At 36.3% G+C, this 20571-nt stretch overlaps 1 protein-coding gene across 1 annotated transcript; it reads left to right on the top strand.

Moving 5' to 3' along the window:
* Positions 1 to 1611: 1611 nt before the first annotated feature.
* On the top strand, positions 1612 to 20162 carry LOC118271008 (zinc carboxypeptidase-like). The gene is made up of 9 exons (XM_050695753.1): positions 1612 to 1763; positions 1870 to 1965; positions 4274 to 4468; positions 5646 to 5788; positions 6149 to 6309; positions 9744 to 9869; positions 18000 to 18096; positions 19151 to 19282; positions 19858 to 20162. Exons 1-9 carry the CDS (start codon positions 1682 to 1684, stop codon positions 20092 to 20094), a joined length of 1269 nt encoding a protein of 422 aa, XP_050551710.1. The 5' UTR covers positions 1612 to 1681; the 3' UTR covers positions 20095 to 20162.
* The last annotated feature ends 409 nt before the right edge of the window (positions 20163 to 20571 follow it).

The raw sequence follows: 20571 nt of genomic DNA, 5'->3' as shown, positions 1-20571 counted from the left end.
GCGTTATAAGTGCGTGTCCAGCCGTTTGTGGGTTACGAATTTAAGGATTGTTGGGGAATCGGGGATTGGGAAAGGGATATTGGGCCTCCGGTAACTTCAATAGGTTATTTCACGTCAGTTTTCTGTTAGGCCGTGGTATCGCTCCGATCGAGCCGGCCCATTCGTGCCGAAGTATGGCTTCCTCCCACTTAAATGTTTGTGTTATTAAAATAACAAGAAGCTTTTAGTGAATTAAAATAATACTGTATGGAGTTTTGACCATTTTTATACGGAAATAATAAATTAAAATTCTGTTTTAAAATGCATAAATTGTTAGTAACATTGAAATTCTTTTTGCTAGCTCATTCGTAAACTGCTGTAATTTTGTTCTAATTTCCGCATTAAATTTTTTCTCTCTGTGTTAATAAAATGTAGAAACGCTAACAGCTATTCGAAAAGAAATATCCTTCATTTGATTACTGAACGAATTTAGTAGTTGCTGAATTTTGCATTTAATAATTTCTCTGTATTTAGAATGCCTCGTTAGTCGAGTGGTCGCAAGTGCGATAAGGGGTTCGATTCCCGGGTCGGGCAAAGTATTACTGGAGTTTTTTCGGTTTTTCGAAGAAATAAAAGAAAATCTCATTCAGTATATGGCATTGGTGGTCACCTCCTATTATTGTGCCATAACGTGCACCTCTGCCTACCTCTTCAGAAAGAAAACGCGTGACGATATAACTTCCCTATCCCTATGTATAGCATAAAACGAATAAAACGTATATCTGTTAAATTACAATATATTACAGATGGCTTCGAAGTTGTAACTAGCTCATTGACAAACTTATTCGTTGTGTCGCTGTAGTTAAAGTTGCTTCGTCCGGCTAGTTTGAATGCACAAACTGTCGTCTGATAAACTACGAGGTTGGAGCTAAAGTACATGTTTATTGGTGTTACTTTGACTTATATTTACTTAGGTACTGGCTGCGTGGCTGTTAAGTATTTGTAGTATCCTAAGGCTTGTAGTCAAATTCTACTAAATGTGTAATAGGTGTCGTATGTGGAGAAAATGTAAAGCATTTAACACAATTAAACAAAAGAATTCTCTGTTTGACCTGTATCATCATCAGCATCAGCCGAGAGACGTCCACTGTTGAACAAGACCTCGTTAGTCTTCCACGTAGAACGTAAAAAATTTATCGGTATGTTTGTTCTTAATTATCGTTTGATTGGTAAAAAGAGGTTGGAGTCGGATTTTTTATTTTCATTTGCACTTAGGTGGGAGTCGCAAGAACAGTTAAACACATACTTATAACTATTTCGGTTGTCTTGTTGTCTGTCGTCTAATTGCTTATTTCTTAAATAATGATCTAGTAGAAAATAAAAATAATCCAAAAAATAACAACCATTTTGCAGCCTGTTTACTGAACAAATACCATTTCAAATTATTAAGGTCAAAACGAAAAGACGAACAAATATTTTTATTATATCTTTGGAACTATTTTTTACTTTACTTTTTATTGATACTTTCATTGGTACTTCCACAAAAATATTTAGACACTTAAATTTCATGTTCTTTTTTTTAAACAATATTTCATCTGAAGATTTTAGTTGTAACTGAAATATTAAGTTACAGTCAATTTATTTTCCATGGAAACCCACTTCAGTTTATGCCTCTATAAAATTTCTTATCGCGTCCATTGCAATGATTGATTTCACATTTAACATGATTTTGTTCAAACTCTTTCTATTTTTGTCTTTAAAAGGTTTTTCAAACGTAAATTTTGGTGTGTTTATTATATTTTTTTAATATTTTAGTGATAGGGATCTCCAGGTCTTTTGTGTTCTGAATTTTAATTTTTGGTTTACGTAAATTTAATTCTTTTATTTTAGGTGTTTTGGCTGATCCAAATGGTACCATTCGTGTACAACTATGGAGAGCTCAAGGGGATTTGAATCAAGAGGTTATCTCTGAATTTGAAGACCGAGGTAATTAATCATTTTCATTTTATTTTCCTTGTAGGTATACAAAGAAAAACTCTATAAAAATTGTAAATAGATTTATTCATATATATATTTATTTTTCATGTATATATACCTCAGGCCAATATCCTAGGCAGACACAACGGAACGCCAATTACTACAAGTCTTACATACTGCTTTCGCTCCATCAACAGTCAGTCTTTTCATGCATGTGCGTCGGCTAAGGGTACTTTTAATTTGATCCTTCTAATACATATATTGCCATTCCGGTCGATCTATGTCCGTCGAGGTCACCCTTAACTGATTACAATTAAATTTTTCCAATACATATCTATATCTGTACCAACTGGGTTATTTTATTCGTTTTCGAGCAAAACAAACAGAAACTCATACATACAGTCGTAGCCAATTAAACTTGCCAAAAGAAAGATAAAATAAACAAGATATAAGTTCCTCTTTATGGATAAACTATGGGATAGTCTTCCGAACCATTAAATGTAATCGTTTAGCCGACATAGTACACTATAATGCCACTAATGTGGCCCCATAAGGCTTCGGTCTGGACAAAACTGCGACAAAGAACTCAATGGGCCGTAGGAAGATGGATTGTTTTAGCCGTTCCTATGTTCACTAACCAATAGCTGTATTCACGGATAGTTTAGTCTTTAGAAATTGTGAGATTAACTATTAGTTTGATTGCTGGGTAACTAGCTGCCGTGCAACGGGTAGCGGGTTCCTCACGGAGCAAAACTTTGTGTGATCCACGAATTGTTGCTTCAGGTCTGGGTGTCATGTATCTACAATGTGATAGGGGCGAGACTTCTAACCCGTTAAGGCTGAGTACTACATCTAATTTTATCGACAAAAAAATAATATGGGGGGTTGAACCCCTAATTGAAAATATTGAAAAATAGTGATTTTTTCGGTAAAAATAATTCACAAATGATTTTTTTTCTCACCAAAACATTATCAAACATATGAAAAAAGTAATGAATTAGTTAGCCAAGGTTATTAGCTACCGTTTGTTGTTTTTTTTTTGTTTCTACAACGCATACAACCTTTGATATCAAAAAAAGTAAAAAAAATATTAAAATAGCCATAACTTTTAGGGGGAGGGGATTCGACCACTTCGACTCCCGACTTTTGTCGATAAAATTAGGTGTAGAACTCAGCCTTAACGGGTTAGAAGTCTCGCCCATATCACATTGTATATATTAATACGTGATGCAAAAACTTTGGACCTCTTTTTACGAAAATTGCGCGGACGTAGGAGCATAAAATTTGGTACACTTTATAGTTTATGTGAAGGAGAAGTGCAGGACGCTAATATTTTTCAAAAATAATGCTTATAAAGTACATTAAATCAATAAATAAAACATTACACACACATGCATAGTATCTGATCGTATTTGACAAAACGTCAAAAACGATAGACATTGCGATGATATTCTCACGTCTCATATGAAAAGAGTTTTATAAAAGAGTTTGAGTTAAATAAAAATTATCCTTCAACGTACATTAAGTGGTATTGTAAATTAAATAATATATGGTCGAATTTCGGCCATTAGGCGACCACTAGTATGTGAAATTGTATGTTTGTAAACGCAGACACGACACAGGAGAAAATCTTAAAGAGGGGCAACGTTTAATTTTATTTAAATTTGTTTGTTAAGATATATGGTTACTTTTGTTACAAGCTTGCGCTTAACTAGCTGTATTGATTCTGTTAAGGATTGATCCAAAGATCAGATATTAATCTCGTAAGCAGATATGATATTTTTTCTAGAAAGGATAAAATTGAACCTATTTTTTGGTACTGATGCGAGTAATGCCAGGGGCAATGTAATGGCTTGTTATTGTTAACAATTTGATATACCTCTAATGGCTTGTAGAAGAAGAATAGGACTTATAGCGGTTTATATTGATTTAAGAGCAAGACAGAGATATTAACTACATAAAGATTAATTATTATGTTATCGGCTTACTTAAGTAACTGTTTGACGAGGAACTCTTCTAGGTTATGTCTTATTTTTTGTAACTTCAAGCCATGCCAGGCTTGTATATGATTACGAGCTCATATACATAAGAATAAAGCCTCCGGAGCTGCGGACTACCTAGCGGGCTTACCGGGGCTCCGGTTCGACAAGCAGGAGTAGGAACAGGGTGGTTTTTAGTCATTAAGAGTCTGACACTCCCTCTCGCCTTGCCCTGGCGAGAGAAGTCATTGGATGATTTTCCCTCCTTAAAAAAAGCATGGCTTAGTATGTTTCACGAAAGTTATAATAAAATTAAATAATAAAATCAAATACTACAGCACACATCACCGATGAGATATGGATGCGAGATAATAGAACGATCGACTTCATGATATTTGATGCAGAAGCTGAGCGTATGGCTTCTCTTTTGGACAAAAACAATGTCTCTCGTAAAATTTTAATAGAAGACGTACGTGAGAAAGTTGATGATGCTCTAGTGCATACGTTTCCTACCAGACGCAATGGTAATATGGGTAAGAATGTTTCACTTTCCGCTTTTGTAGCTTCTATTCCGTTTAGCGTAAGGTTGAAATTTCATCATCATCATCATATCAGCCTTAAGACGTCCACTGCTGAACATAGGCTCCTCCAAAGTCTTCTTGATAGGCCGGTTGAAATTGACCTGAATCCAGATTGAAATTTAATCTTATTGAACTCCAAGCATTTATTTCAATTAATCCTTAATTTGGCACTTTTGAAACGTAAAATTGAATTGTCCGTCAGTCTCTATGTCAGTGAAGCTAGGTGCTCGTTTCAAAGTGTAGTTTCAAATGGAAAAGAACTACTTACTTGAATCTAGTCCAGATGCCTAGTCTACAAATAATCTGATAATATTCCGACATAAAATAAATATGTATTTATAAATACCGAAAACTTACTGCTAGAATATTCCAAACATATTACCGAATGTGTAAAACTTCAAAAGTTACAAAACTTATGCTGATATGCCAAAGATGTTTAGAGCAAACTTCGCGGCGTGGGCGCGCCTAATGTTATTTTAACTTTAGTTGACTCAATCCGGGATTTGGTTTGCTTATATTTCTTTGATGGGTCAGCTGTATTACATACCTTTAATAAAATTAATACTTTGACATGTTTTATGAAGTGTCTTAAGACCTTTTAACATGTTATGGAAATATTTAAAGTTGCTAACTACATAGCTTTCGCTCTCGTATCTTCTATTGACAAACATGAGTTTATCGGTTTGATTCCAAGCTCAAATATAATGTTATTCTATTTTGCTTTCAAAATGTTCAATAGATTCTAAGACTGTGGTCGGTTTATAAGATCTATTATTTCTAAATTTTATTTAACGAAGGCCTTCTATCGGCGGCGTAGTATCAATACCACTATATTTTTTCGAAATAATAACTAATGTATACCCATGAAATTCAAAGAACGTATTCCTATTTAAAAGGCCGGCAACGCACTTGTCACCTCTCTTGTATTGCGGGTATCCATGGGTGGTGCTGATCGCTTTCTTTCAGGTGACAAGTCTGATCGATTGCCCCCTATTCCATAAAAAATGAAAATCTCCATACATTTGTTGCCCACTTTCCTTTCATAATTATGTAAAATCAACTGTAAAATGGGAGTAGGTTCCTACATTTTTATATTCTACTTCATGTTAAAAAGATTTTCTTTATACAGTTAGAACGTCTAGAGGAAGTATGGACTGGACAAAATATCCGACTTTGGATCATATTTATGCATATTTGGAGACAATTAATAAAAAATATTCACACTGCAATTTGATCACTCTTGGGAAGACTTTGAACAATAAACCTATTTATGTAAGTATTAAAGTTAATTTTGTAATTTTTGGCAATTTCTGATCTTGATTAGTGATGTTAACTGCATGATGGCTACCAATGCCAAAGAGTTCCAGAGGCCTATGTGGTGTAGGGGATGGATACAGAAAAATCTATAGTACGGCATATAAGAGGGATTGGTTTTTATGATAATAGAGTTTAGAAAACCTGATTTGGCGATGTTATATTGTGTTTCTCAAAATAAATTCTCTGGAGATCGCAATTTGATCTCTCATGTTTTGAGAGGTATGCAAAATCATCGCTCTTTTTTAAATAAAATGTCTGAAAACTTGGGTGCAGAAATAATCATTGTATTTTACTATATGTTAACTTTTGTTTTAGGTATTAAAAATATCAACAATGAACCCTACAAATAAGGCTATTTTAATAGACAGTGGGATACACGGCTGTGAGTGGACATCAGTAGTATCAACGTTGTACTTCATTGATTCTATTGTCCATAGCTTTTACAAGCAACCATCGTATATTAAGGATCGAGATTGGTAAATATTGTATAATTATGGTATAAGCCGGTAAACTAGCGGCACGAATGGGCCGACTCGACCGGAGTAATAGCCGACCTCGCAGAAAACCGACGCGAAACAACGCTTGCGTTGTGTTTCGTCGTGTGAGTGAGGTTATCGGAAGCACAATACCCAACAATCCTTAAATTCCTAACTCACCATAGACCGGCAACGCACTTGTAACGCCTCTGTTGTTTCTGGTGTCCATGGGTACCGACAGTGGCGTAGCGTAGTGGGGGCGGCAGGGGCGGCCCGCCCCGGGCGGCACTTTTTAGGGGGCGGCAAATTTTAAACAATAAATAATAAAAATATTTTGTAAATATTTCAACCATTTTATATTTTTTTCGCAACTAGAGATCGGAGAAAGTGAGTGAGAGTGAGTGAGGATGGAACCTTTAACGAGTGGTCCGCCCCGAGAGAGGTACCTGAGGCAAGAATCCGACGATTCGTCGGAACCAGTAATTGGTAGGGTAAAAATGGTGAAGGCGAAATCAAGTTCCCTCGATGTGGGACTTGAAGATGATGAAGCTCAATGCCAACTGAGGGCGTCTCTGGCGCAAGCCAAGCGGGTGGAGGCGCAAAAGGACCTGGAGGAGAAGGTCGCCGCCAAGGAGCGCGCAACCGGTGCCGCAAGGTCCGGCTACGGGGCTTCCAACGTCCTCTACGCAGACCACTTACTGGCTGAGCTAGCGCAAATGGCGCTGGAGGACAAGGAGGAAATTTTGGAGGTGGCCTCCAAGTCCTCCAACCTGAAGGGATCGGCTGTTGCCGACAAACGAAATAGGAGGCGATCTGTCGCTGCCGGCCGTCGTACGCAAGATGGTCGACAGCGCGGAGTCGTGGGACGCGGTAGTGTCCTTCTGCGAGGACGTGATGTCGCAGAAGGAAACTGCGGAGCGGGAGAGGGAGATCTCCAATCCCTTCCACGCCGCAGTAGGCGCACCGGGCGCAGCAGAAGGGCGGACAACGCCCTCTTCCAGCCCCCATGAATGGGTCCAGGGGCGCGGGACTTGGGTAAGTTTGGGCCCCCTATTCCATAGACCCGAGGTGATGGCGTGCGCGAATGTCGGCACGCGCCTCCGAGACGATGCACGGGGTAGCCCAAACTTACCTACCCGGTGCATGAGATGAGGTCAGGACGGACCTGGCATGTGATGTGGGGCTGCGGAAGAATCTGGACTCTCGCGGCCCCCACGATCACGTGCTGAGTAGACACCGGGGGGTTTTAGCCGGTAAGAGTCCGGCATACCCCTCCGCCTTTCCCCGGCCAGAGGAAGTCCACGAGGATTTCACCCCGACAAAAAAAAAAAAAAAAAAAAAAGGTTTGGGTTAGGTTTGGGTTAGGTTTGGGTTAGGTTTGGGTTAGGTTTGGGTTAGGTTTGGGTTAGGTTTGGGTTAGGTTTGGGTTAGGTTTGGGTTAGGTTTGGGATAGGTTTGGGTTAGGTTTGGGTTAGGTTTGGGTTAGGTTTGGGTTAGGTTTGGGTTAGGTTTGGGTTAGGTTTGGGTTAGGTTTGGGTTAGGTTTGGGTTAGGTTTGGGTTAGGTTTGGGTTAGGTTTGGGTTAGGTTTGGGTTAGGTTTGGGTTAGGTTTGGGTTAGGTTTGGGTTAGGTTTGGGTTAGGTTTGGGTAACCCAACCTAACCCGAACCTAACCTAACCCAAACCTAACCTAACTAAACCTAACCTAAACCAAACCTAAACCAAACCTAACCCAAACCTAAACCAAACCTAACCCAAACCTAAGCCAAACCTAAGCCAAACCTAACCCAAACCTAAGCCAAACCTAAGCCAAACCTAACCCAAACCTAACCCAAACCTAACCCAAACCTAACCCAAACCTAACCCAAACCTAACCCAAACCTAACCCAAACCTAACCCAAACCTAACCCAAACCTAACCCAAACCTGACCCAAACCTAACCCAAACCTGACCCAAACCTAACCCAAACCTGACCCAAACCTGACCCAAACCTGACCCAAACCTAACCCAAACCTGACCCAAACCTAACCCAAACCTGACCCAAACCTAACCCAAACCTAACCCAAACCTGACCCAAACCTAACCCAAACCTGACCCAAACCTGACCCAAACCTGACCCAAACCTGACCCAAACCTGACCCAAACCTGACCCAAACCTGACCCAAACCTGACCCAAACCTGACCCAAACCTGACCCAAACCTGACCCAAACCTGACCCAAACCTGACCCAAACCTGACCCAAACCTGACCCAAACCTGACCCAAACCTGACCCAAACCTGACCCAAACCTGACCCAAACCTGACCCAAACCTGACCCAAACCTGACCCAAACCTAACCCAAACCTAACCTAACCAAACCCAAACCTGACCCAAACCTGACCAAAACCTGACCCAAACCTAACCCAAACCGGGTTTGGCATAAAGCGCTTCTTTCGAAGCTTTCTTCCTATGGTCTTCCCGAGAAATTGTGCGAATGGGTCTACTGCTTCCTTGCAGACAGAAGCATTAAGGTCGTTGTCGACGGGGAATGCTCCGACTCTCTGTCTGTAAACGCAGGTGTCCCTCAAGGCTGCGTGCTATCACCTACCTTGTTCCTCCTCCATATCAATGATATGTTGCAAATCAGTAGCATTCATTGTTATGCGGATGACAGCACAGATGATGCCTATTATACCGGTCGCGCTAACATTTCTCGGGAAAACGTCATTGAGAACTGAAACAGACTTGTGTCTGAAATCGAGACTTCTTTGCGGAGAATCTCAGATTGGGGTGATCTTAATTTGTTCCAGTTTAACCCTACTAAGACACAGGTCGGCGTGTTTAGCCCGGTATTAGAATTGGGATACTTGGCATCAACATTTCGAGCGACATCCATATCCGTGGCCATCTAGAGGATAAGGCTAAATTATCCTCGAAAAAGCTTGGTGTGCTCAACAGATCAAGGCAGTATTTCACTCCAGCCCATCGCCTGCTTCTATATAAGGCGCAGGTTCGGCCCTATACTAGTCTAAATACTAGTCTCATCTGTGGGCGGGGGCACCCCAGTACCAGGTTCATCCTCTGGACCGCGTTCAGCGGTGTGCGAATCGGATTGTTGAGTGGCAGGAAATTTAAAACCGACTTGACACTTTGGCAATGCGTAGAGATGTAGCTTCGTTGTACATTATATCGCCTATACCACGGGGAGTGCTCTGATTCATGACTGTTCTCGCCGAAAAGTTCTCTATTATGAATGTATGTAATGTGTAGTATACATTAAATTAAAATACCCAAATAAGGGGGCGGCAAAATTGTCTTCCGCCCCGGGCGGCCGACACTCACGCTACGCCACGTACCGATTGCTTACCAGTGATTCGTCTGCCCGTTTACCGGCTTGTCCTATAACAAAAATCATATGACAACGATGATGAGTCAATTAAGTTATGTTTTCTTTTAGGCATATCATACCAGTTCTAAATCCAGATGGTTACGAGTACAGTCTACATAACGATCGATTATGGAAGAAAAACAGGCGGAAAGTCAGCGAATTCTGTTATGGAGTAGATCTCAATAGAAATTTCGAGTAAGTTTTCATTTTTTATGTGTTTTCACTTCACTTTGAAACGGTTTTTTTGTATAATCTATTTATATTGTTCTATACTAATGTTGTGTTTTGAAGGATTAAATAAGACGATTACTATATATAAATGTCCGATAAACTGGGAATACCGAGAAAAAAAGAAACTTTTTTTTTAAAAGCGAACAACCTTTAATTTTTTTACTGACTCAATTGTTTTACGTCAAGTACTATCTATAAACCAGTCTTCTAAGTAGTCTAAAATCAATGTATATTAGTAATACAATATGGCAGAATTTCATCCTCTTTTTCCTTAAGATACGTGATGCAAGGCGATATTACCGAATCAACCCCAGTTGACCCCATATGAGAGGCAAGCGCGGCTTAACCTCCCCGACCTATTGACTCGGAAGCGTTTCAACCCCCCAATCTCACTAAGCCTGTGACAGCAATATTTTCTCTCCTTGTCTTAAGACAGAAAACAGTTAAAGGGCAAATCCTGTGCTAGTGCGGTCCATGTTCCCATATGTTCCCTATAGCGTTCGACGTGATAAACCTGAATTAGTCACATTTGTTAAGTGGCACCACAATGGCAAGCGATTTGTTAAGTGAGCACGTTTGTAAAGGAAGAGTTACTTTTTTATAATAAATTTGGCCCTATATTAGGATATTTTCCTGTATCGTCCGTGCGACTAAAAACATAAATCTTTCTTTCTTCCTTTTCTTTTTTTAAACGTTGCCCCACACTAGGATCTTTGTTGTGTTGTGGATCACACAAAGAGTTGCTACTTGCGGGAACGAACTCGCTACACGTTGCGCGGCAGGCGATTGCGCAGCCAACGCGCCAACCGTCCAGTCGATAAATTGACGTGTATATCAATCACACGCAGATTTGGAAAAACAATTTCAGTTTTAAATAAGCCATTGTTCTGTGTGGGAATCGATCGCACAGCTACCGGACGGCCAACCACACAAACCCAGTCATTTTGGAGGTTTCAATTGTTTTTTTAAATTTCTTTATATAATTAGGGACTTTTATAACGCACAGCGTATGTCAGTTCCATCGTACCCTAAAGTTTCGATTTATCAGCATAGTAGTCATGATTAAAGTGTGTCGATTGTACATTTCTATTCATTTGTTTCTGTCGCCTGTCGCGTCGCGTCTCGCTGTCACTGCAGTGATAATCCGTGGTTAGGCTTTTCGATCACAGTTTGATGATCAACCAGGGAGCCATTAGTTTAATTGTTATTTCTTCTCGTTTGAAAAGTATTCGGAAAGTTAAACCCGATTTATTGGTAACCGTGAAGCTGATTTGATTGGTTCGTCTAAAGATTTAGTAGAAAAAATCTATTTTCGGCAGCCATAAATTCCATTTATATGGGCAAAGAAAATGTAATTTTTTGGGATTCATATTGGGGAAAACGTTTATCTTTTGAATGGTTTGGGAAACATATATTTTGATTGAAATCAATTTATCAATGTGTTCGTACTTGCTTAACTAGTTTTTTTCAGTATACACACCGTTGTTTATTTTAACTGTTTAATAATATAATACTGACATCTTTGCCAAATCGTAATGGTATTTAAAAAAAGGACTGATTTAAAAAAAATAATAACTTAAAATTAAGAACGGAACCATAAAGAGACAGATAGCTTAAGAAAAAGCTATTTTTTGTTGTATAAAATGACAATGTTGAATGTTTAATTTACAAAAGAGGAATTATAAGGTTTCACGGCTTCGGGATTAAAAACAGTGCTAACCGCCCGGGGACAGAGATTCCAAAATAAGGATTTGCTTTTGTTTTGTTTTTAGTAGGTATTTTATTTTTTATTTTTTGTCAACAAAGCTTGTCTATAGCTGATTAGAAAAAAAAAACAAACGGCAAATAAAAAAGAAAATTATACTATTTTTGTCATTCCAAGATTCAAAGTAGGTTTATTTTATTAGTATGGTAAAATTCATTTCTTAATTTGACGTATTTGGATAATACAAATTTAGTACAGGTATCGGACATATAAAGACCAGATTGGCGATATATTAAAGAAGGGCCTAATTAAAAGAACCTTTAACCGACAAGCATGTATGAAAAGACTGATGAAGCGAAAGAGATTTTTGTAATATTTGTAGCAATTGGCGTTCCATTGTGTCTGCCTACTCCCATGGGAGACAGGCGTGAGGTTATGTATGTATGTACAAATGTACACGCGGCTACTGTAACTAGTATACACCAACACATCGGCACAACTATCGCTACACAATATCCCTGTGTGGATATTCCGTAGTAATGTGCATAAAAACGTTTGACCATTACGCACACATTGGTATATATTATAAATTTTGTGTCGGTATATGTATTTTTATAATTTAATAGATGGGTAAGGTTAAAAATATTTACAATTGATGATATGATTCAACATTTTCACTAAACTAGACGTAGTGCTCGTAGACGAGTGGTTTAACGAGCTTGCTCTAATCGTCTCCCTCTACGCCGATGTGGGTTCGAAACCAGCAAAACATATTTTTTAGATGTATTTTATTTCGTTGTTTGTCTTTTTTAAGTTTATTTTTGTTTTCTGTATAATAAAATCAGACTATAAAAGAAGCATTTAAGTCGGTAAATAAAACGATATCTATTTTATTACATATAATTTATTTTTATAGAAATAAAGTATAAATATTGGATATAAATCAAATAAAAAATGTTATTAATTGTTTTCATAGACAATTTTTTATTTATTAATGATTATTACAAAAAAAAATATATTATTAAATAATAATTTTTATTATTAATTAAATAATAATAAATTAAATTTTAATATTGTTTATTACTATTTATACATATCTTTTTTTCAATATTAAAATTTAAAATTAAAAAAAGTATTAAAAAATAAAATTATTATAAAAATTTAATTAAAACATTTTTTTCCAAATTTCCGCTTCACAGTAAATATTGTTATTTCTTGAAATTAGCAAATTTTTGTTATTAGAATTCTCCATTTTGTGTTTTAAGGCGGTTGCTATAAGATTCAATATTGAGTGGGCAATATGTTAGCAAAAATGTGACGATTAATTCAAATAAGTTTTTAACATTATAACATTTCGAATCATATTCTTGGTTAAGGATGAGCGTAAATATAATGTTTCAAATTAGTTGAACAGCAGTTACATAAGTTATTAAAAATGAGAAGTGAAGTGAATCAACATGTTGAATAGAAAGAAATTATGACAATTTCTAACCGCATAACAATAACATCACTTCACCGTATTTTCTAGACTGCATTTTAATATTATTTTAAAAATATAAACATTGTAGTTAATTTGGACTATATATAATTTGGCTGATGGCTCAGTAACTGATTCAGAAATCGATATAACTCAGCGTTAACGCAAAAATAAATCAATATAAATAAATTTAAACTTTATGCTGCTAGCATGAAATTAATTATTTACATCGTTAAATATAACCACATTATTAGCCCTATCAAAATTTATAAAACTTCTGGCAAAATTTTATCGCTGTTCCTGGTGCATTGTGGGCAGTAATATATTTTTGGGTGGCTTCCTGCACCTTAAACCAGAATGCAGGTGCCTCCTTATTGTTTGCGTGAAAACATCGTGTGCAGTTGCTGCAGTGCGCGTTAAAAAAGGGATCAACCTTATGCCTGGCTATGATGTCGTAGTGCCGGGCTAACGAATTTGCCTTCGGCTTCGGCCCAGCTTGGCAATTTTCAATATCACCAGTCTCCGCATATTTGCGCACCCATAACTGCACGGACTTACACTATTAAACAAAAATATATTATTTAAAATACCACGAAAATCTATAAAGTTACTTATCAATAGGAATAAAATATAACTACAAGTAGCTTTAGTTGTAAACACAAAAATTATACAATATTTTATAATCAACATATATATAGGTTTACACAGTAATAAAATGCTACTAAAATCCTTAAAGCTACAACAGGATTAATAATAAATTATTTATAAGGATATTTAAGAAAATATTATTATTAGTATCCTATTAATATAAATTAAAATAGATTAAGTTTTAAATTTATTAAGCAATAATTATTTATTCTTAACAATAAATTCATCAATAATAACAAAAAAGTATTCATTATTCAAATATTAATATTCATTAATTTTTTAAAGTTATTATGTTTTGTATTTTATAAAAAAAAAATTATAACATTATTTTATTATATTTAAAAATATAATTTTAGAGAACTTTAAATAAAATTATTAATTCAATCAATTACCCAGAATATCAACATAATAATTATCTTATTTACTCACCGATATCGTTAAGCGCCTTTCTATTTCACTAAAGAAAAGATCTATCTAAAACAAAAGATCTATCTTTTGTTCGTGCAAAATAATTACTTCTGCCTTTTTTAAATTTGTGAAGTGTTGAGACATGTTGAGCTTTACACACGAATTATGTAGCAATAAACTATGAAAATGAAATGCTCATAAATTGACAACTAAGAATATAATTTTATTTTGTAAGTTGGGTGATCTGGAAAACATTTAAAGAATTGACGGTAGTTACTTTATAAACGGGCTAAATAAAATGACCCGAGAGTTGCGTGGTCGCCACAAACATTACAAATTTAATACTCAAGTATCGAATCATTAGAAATTTAGAATTAGATGTTGTTTAAAAATATTTGATAAACACTACAAAAAGAACTAGTTATTGCTGGGTTCGATCCTGCGACACCTTGCCTGATAACTCAAAGCGTTAACCATTACGCCAAACGTGCAATTAATAAATGTTACGAAATATTGTAATGGATTCAATAACATAAATATACGACGAGAAGATTCCTTTAGATATATTTGTATGGGTATAATTTGTGTAGCTCGATCTTTCGATTCGATTTATTAAATGTTTGTTAAGTATTATTTTTATCTCTACCCTTGTTTTTATTCATAAAATCTTTTACGAAATTCTTACATATACCGACACAATAATTTATAGTATATACCAGTGTGTGCGTAATGAACAAACGTTTTTATGCACATTACTACGGAATACCCACACAGGGATATTGTGTAGCGATAGTTGTGTCGATGTGTTGGTGTATACTAGTTATCGTTGCAATTTGTACATGTAGTAAAGTTTCTGTGAGAATATAAAAATAATACATACTGGTTGAGTGGTCCTGAGCATGACAGTCGAGTAAAAGGGTCTCGAAATGGGTTCTCAATACCCCGTATTTGGTTTTTAATTTTTTCAATACTAACATAACTGCTAACAATACTACATATTATAAAACGAAATCGCTTTCCCTGTCCCTATGTCCCTTTATATGCTTAATTAAATCTTTAAAACTACGCGACGGATTTTGACGCGGTTTTTTTATAGATAGAGTGATTCAAAAGGAAGGTTTATATGTATAATACATGCATACATAATATACCACCATTGCACCCGTGTGAAGCTGGGGCGGGTCGCTAGTGCTTAATATAACTGGGCATAGGATACCATAATGAGCCAAAATTCTAAAAGTAAAATAGAAATGAACAGTTTTGTTAGCATTACATAACTTTATGATGTGGAGGCGATATTTTTACACCCACAATATAACTGGGTCAATTGCATACTCTCTAGCTAGACGGTACAAATGGCCGAGCCGGCTACAGACATAATTAGAATTCACAGTCAAACCAGCCAAACGAAGGCTTTCCTTATTTAACGAGCGGCCAAGCTAACCGCAATAATTCCTTCAAATCCACATTTAGTACTTCAGATACTTATTTTTAAACCTTTTCTCAGATTTTTTTTTTTAATTTTTTTACAAAATGTTCTCTAGCCATGTTTTTTCTTTTTTTATATATAAATGCGCATACGTATCACCTGATGGTAAGCAGTCGCCGCCGCCCATGGACACTTGAAACACCAGAGGCGTTACAAGTGCGTTGCAGGCCTTTAAGGAGTTAGGAGTTTAAGGGTTATTGGGGAATCGGGGATTGGGAAGGGGGTTATTGGGCCTTCGGTAACCTCACTCACACAACGCAAGCGTTGTTACACGTCGGTTTTCTGTGAGGCCGTGGTATCACTCCGGTCGAGCCGGCCCATTCGTGCCGAAGCATGGCTCTCCCACACTTAAATGTGGCCCATGTGGTCTGTTCTCATTTTTATTCATAAAGTGTTAGCAGAAGGTTCCACGTTGTATAATTTTCGGTCGACAACGTTAATTGCTTCATAACTAGTACCTCATTTCTTCTTGTTTCGTAATTGTTCGCGTTCGGGGAGTTTTTCAACGTCGAAGGGTTGAGACAAAGGGTACAAAGTAAACAATGTTCTATTTTAAGTAGCAATTTTGGGTAAATTGGAATGACCGATATGCTATATTTTTTTTAAGATTTCTTTTGAAATTGAGTAGCTGTTCTATACTTACTAAACTATTAATAGGTACTAGTAGTAATGTTTTTCCTAACCTATAAACGCCGGCAATGCACTAATTAAATTTATTACACTGTTTTAAACTATAACTCGATATTATGTAGGATTACTAATTTACAATGTATTACAAACTATGATTTTACAATATAATATGTGTCTTAATACCGGTCCCTCACTTCCATATACGGAAGGACCATTCATTTAATTCCATTTAATCCACCATGGGTGCACAAACTGACTACTAATTTAATATTATGTTATCTACCTGATTAAGTTATTATGTCGGATAAGTGCGGGTTGACATTCATAACCATAACTTAATGGAAAGGTGCTCAGGCTAACACAGAAGCCATCAGGATACCCAGCAGGGTTGATGCCCGACCTTCAGCTGCAGACTACCTAGTAGGTTAACGGGGCTTCAGATCGAAGAGCAGGAGTAGGAACTTTGTGGTTAGTAGTCAGTAAGAGTCTGACACTCCCTCTCGTCTAAAGTTCTACACTGTTATTTTAAGTTTGCATAGAAACTTAGCAAAATTTTGACTTACCATAAATGTTCAGGTCAGGAAGATAATGATACATATTCAAATAGTATATTTTTGTTATATTCAATGAGATACATAATTATTATTATCTATATCTGAAAAGCATCAGACGATCACACGAATACGCGAATACACGAATACAGTTTGAAGATTTGCACAGTTAATCTTGAAAATCAACACAATATTTTCGGAACAAATCTAAACCGTCAAGATTATAACTATAAAAACTTCATAGATACTATCTCCCAACTTAAAACTACGTAAACAAAAACAAGATACTCTGTATATACCTATATATCATTTTAATGAGACCAACAAACTTTCCCTTTGCAATTATTTCCATGAATCTGTAGCGCGAGGTTGCAAAGCGCTAATGTAACAGTTTATGTTTGTACTGGCACGCTACCGTCATTTATAAACGAGAGCAACAGAGTGGGGGTTGCCCCTCCCCTTCCAAGTTTAGCATTACATCCCCCAAATTGCAACGTAACCCCTTATGGGATTTGTAAGGGTTTGGTTTCGTGTTATCATTTCTGAAACTGTTTTGAAGATGACATTTTGTTCGTTATATTTTGGTTTGTTGATTTTTTGGTTATGTTTATATTGTATGTTAATAAAGCATGTTATATAAACTCAAATGTGGAAGACAATGTCTATGATTTCTAGTACAACGAAACTTTATTGTGGTTTTGTTGATTTTGTATCCGAATTCGATGTATCACAATAAGGCTAAATAAACTTTTATTTTGTCATAACAGTTGGTTTAGTCAAGACATGTCAAAATAAAAGATAGTTTAGTCAAACTTAGTAAGAAAACAGAGATGTCACTGTAATATAATAATACCGTATTATTTCTAATACTATAATTAAAATATAAATTAGAAAAAAGAAAACATTTTAACATATAAAAAGCAGTAGCCCACAAGTAATGGGAGAATCCAACCTACCGGCAAGTTAGTGCGAGCCGTCGGGCCTCAAGAGAGAAGAATTTTCAGACAATACGCGTCCCGAGTTCAAAACTACTGCTTTCTGCATCAGGTCGTTGACCTAACCATCTAACCATCTACCGAACATAATTAATGAGAAGTACGGTGCTGCTTTCTGCATCAGGCCCAACCATCTAACCATGTATCGAACATAATTAATGTAATTATTTATTTATGTTATTTTACTCCAGATACAATTGGGCTAAGCAGGATTCCACAAGATCTATATGCAGTGAGACGTTTTGTGGACGTGCACCATTCTCTGAAGCAGAAACCCAAGCCTTTAAGGTCAGTTAATGACAATCTTGCATTAAAAAACTACTTTGTCCTATATTTCTTCCAATTTTGTGATATGTTCATTAAGCGTTATACAGAGAGACTTGTTATTCGACGTATTTCATAAAGGAGGTGATAAAACAACTAATTTCCTACAAAATTAGCCAGTGCCAAAAAAGCAAAAATGTTGAATATCTCAGAAACTAGCCGTTTTCGGACCAGGGACTTCAGGGCTAATTTTGTAGGTAATTAGTTGTATTATCCCCTCCCGAGAGGAATACGTCGAATTACTAGTCACCCTGTATGTATGTATGTAAGAAAGAGCAAAATTATTTCAATTGAATTTTATGAAGCAAAATAGTAGTTTTTCTGGGAGACATTTTTAACCGACTTCCCAAAAAGGAGGAGGTTTTCAATTCGGCCGGTATGTTTTTTTTATATAATCTTTGCTAAATAAAGATTAATCTTTAATAATTTGCCTTTGCAAATCATAGTCGATATTGTAAAGTTTTATCTACCAATGTCTAAGAAAATGCGATATTTTTATTCCATAAAAGTTTCGTCGTTAAAAATATTGGACGATATTCTCCCCTATTTTGACCTCGCTTCTATCCCCCTCGGCCTACTAAGGATTAATGGATATTATACGTCTTCAGAACTTTGTCTTCTTCTGGCCATTGTGACGTTTATAAACTGATCATTACTATATGTCAAGTGCAGTTTAATAGTTAGTTGTAGGGGGCTTTTCCAACAGAGATGTGCTATGTTACGTTACTGTGGATGCGTTTGGCTTCCACCAATCTATACTACTACCTATGCTACTACCTTATACACCACTAGTGGAAACGGGTTCAGATAGGCTATGTTTTTATATGGAAAGAAGCGTGCTATGGATGTGTGTCTATAGCACTCAGGAATAATGTAGCTACCAGTGAAAAAATTTTAGGATTGGATCATTAGTTCCAGAGATTACCTCCTACATACAAACTTACAAATTTTACCTCTTTATAATATTAGTATAGATGTTTACCATTTTAATTTATTCAGTAAAATGTTTATTTTCCAGAGATTAACAGACGGACCACGTTTCCATGGTTACCTATCTATTCACTCCGCTGGCACGAAGGTTCTGTTTCCAATGGGAGTAACTCGCAGTGACCATGCCGACCAAATTGTTATGACCAAGGCGATGGCAGAGGTAAGGTTTCAATCTATCCGGAGCTGCGGACTACCTAGCGGGTTACCGGGGCTCCGGTTCGAAAAGCAAGAGTAGGAACGGGGTGGTTTTTTGTCAGTAAGGATCTGACACTCCCTCTCGCCTCGCCCTAGGCGGGTGAAGCCATGGGATGATTTTTCCTCCTCAAAAAAAAAAGGTTTCTACCTACTTCTCTCTTTATATCATGAAGATTTTCTTAATGTTTTCTTCTGGAAAAGAAGGCTTATGGTCATCGCGTACATAACGGTACCGCTCCAACCTAGCTATTATCTTGTCATTACGATTATGTCGTATGATACTTATATATTTTCATAACCTCAATACACAAAAGCGTTCTTACGTAGTAATCATCCAATTAATTATTTAATCCTGTAAAAGGTCTACATTACAACGACTATTTTGACATTTATTAAACAAGAGCTTATCATTCACCAAACATAATTTCAAACTATACCTTTAAAAAGAAATCGGAATACAATAATTATTTGACGAATTCTATCTACGAAATAAAAAAAAAACATAAAAATTGTGTACCCACTTATGTATTTTTTTCACAGGCAATGCGTAGCCTTCAAAATTATCAGTACATTAGTGGTGATATACATGCTTTGAGGAAAATAGGCTATGGCATGGCCATAGATTGGATGTATTTCACAAAAAAGATCACACATTCATACATTTTGGAGACAAGAGGACAAAACGGACTGGATGTGCTTGGGCCCAAGGAGATTTTACCAGCTGCCAAAGAAATCCACCTCGGCATAACGAAATTTGCTGAACTTTTTAACTCATAGTTATATATTTAATTGTACCTACAGGTTGTTTTGAGTTATTTACATTAAAAGTATATTTTGTAGCGACATTTTGTATTTATACTACTAACAGTTCTTTTGATTGATAAGACCATAAAGAATACTTGGAAAAGTGATACAAACAGATATAAATATTTATCTGATTTTAGATATCTGTATATGACACACAGACTATGTGGTAAACTGCTGATGTCCTGTCTACTACCAATGGAAGATAGGAATTATGAAATATGTGTGATTAACAAATAACAAAAGTATCGTTTTATTTTATTTAATGATTACATGAATTATCATCAGGTGTATGAGTGAGGCTATTGCCATGTACTGGGCACAATTCCAGATTCCGTGCTACTACTGAGAAATTTTCCGAGAACCGAAAAAAAGCCTAATAATTTTTAGTAATAATAATTTTTTTTTTTATTAATTACTTTTCGAGAATTGGATCACAGGATATACAAA

This window comes from Spodoptera frugiperda, chromosome 9 (assembly GCF_023101765.2).
Source record: "Spodoptera frugiperda isolate SF20-4 chromosome 9, AGI-APGP_CSIRO_Sfru_2.0, whole genome shotgun sequence".
Classification (NCBI taxonomy): Eukaryota; Metazoa; Arthropoda; class Insecta; order Lepidoptera; family Noctuidae; genus Spodoptera; species Spodoptera frugiperda.
This window is presented reverse-complemented; position numbering and strand designations above follow the sequence as displayed.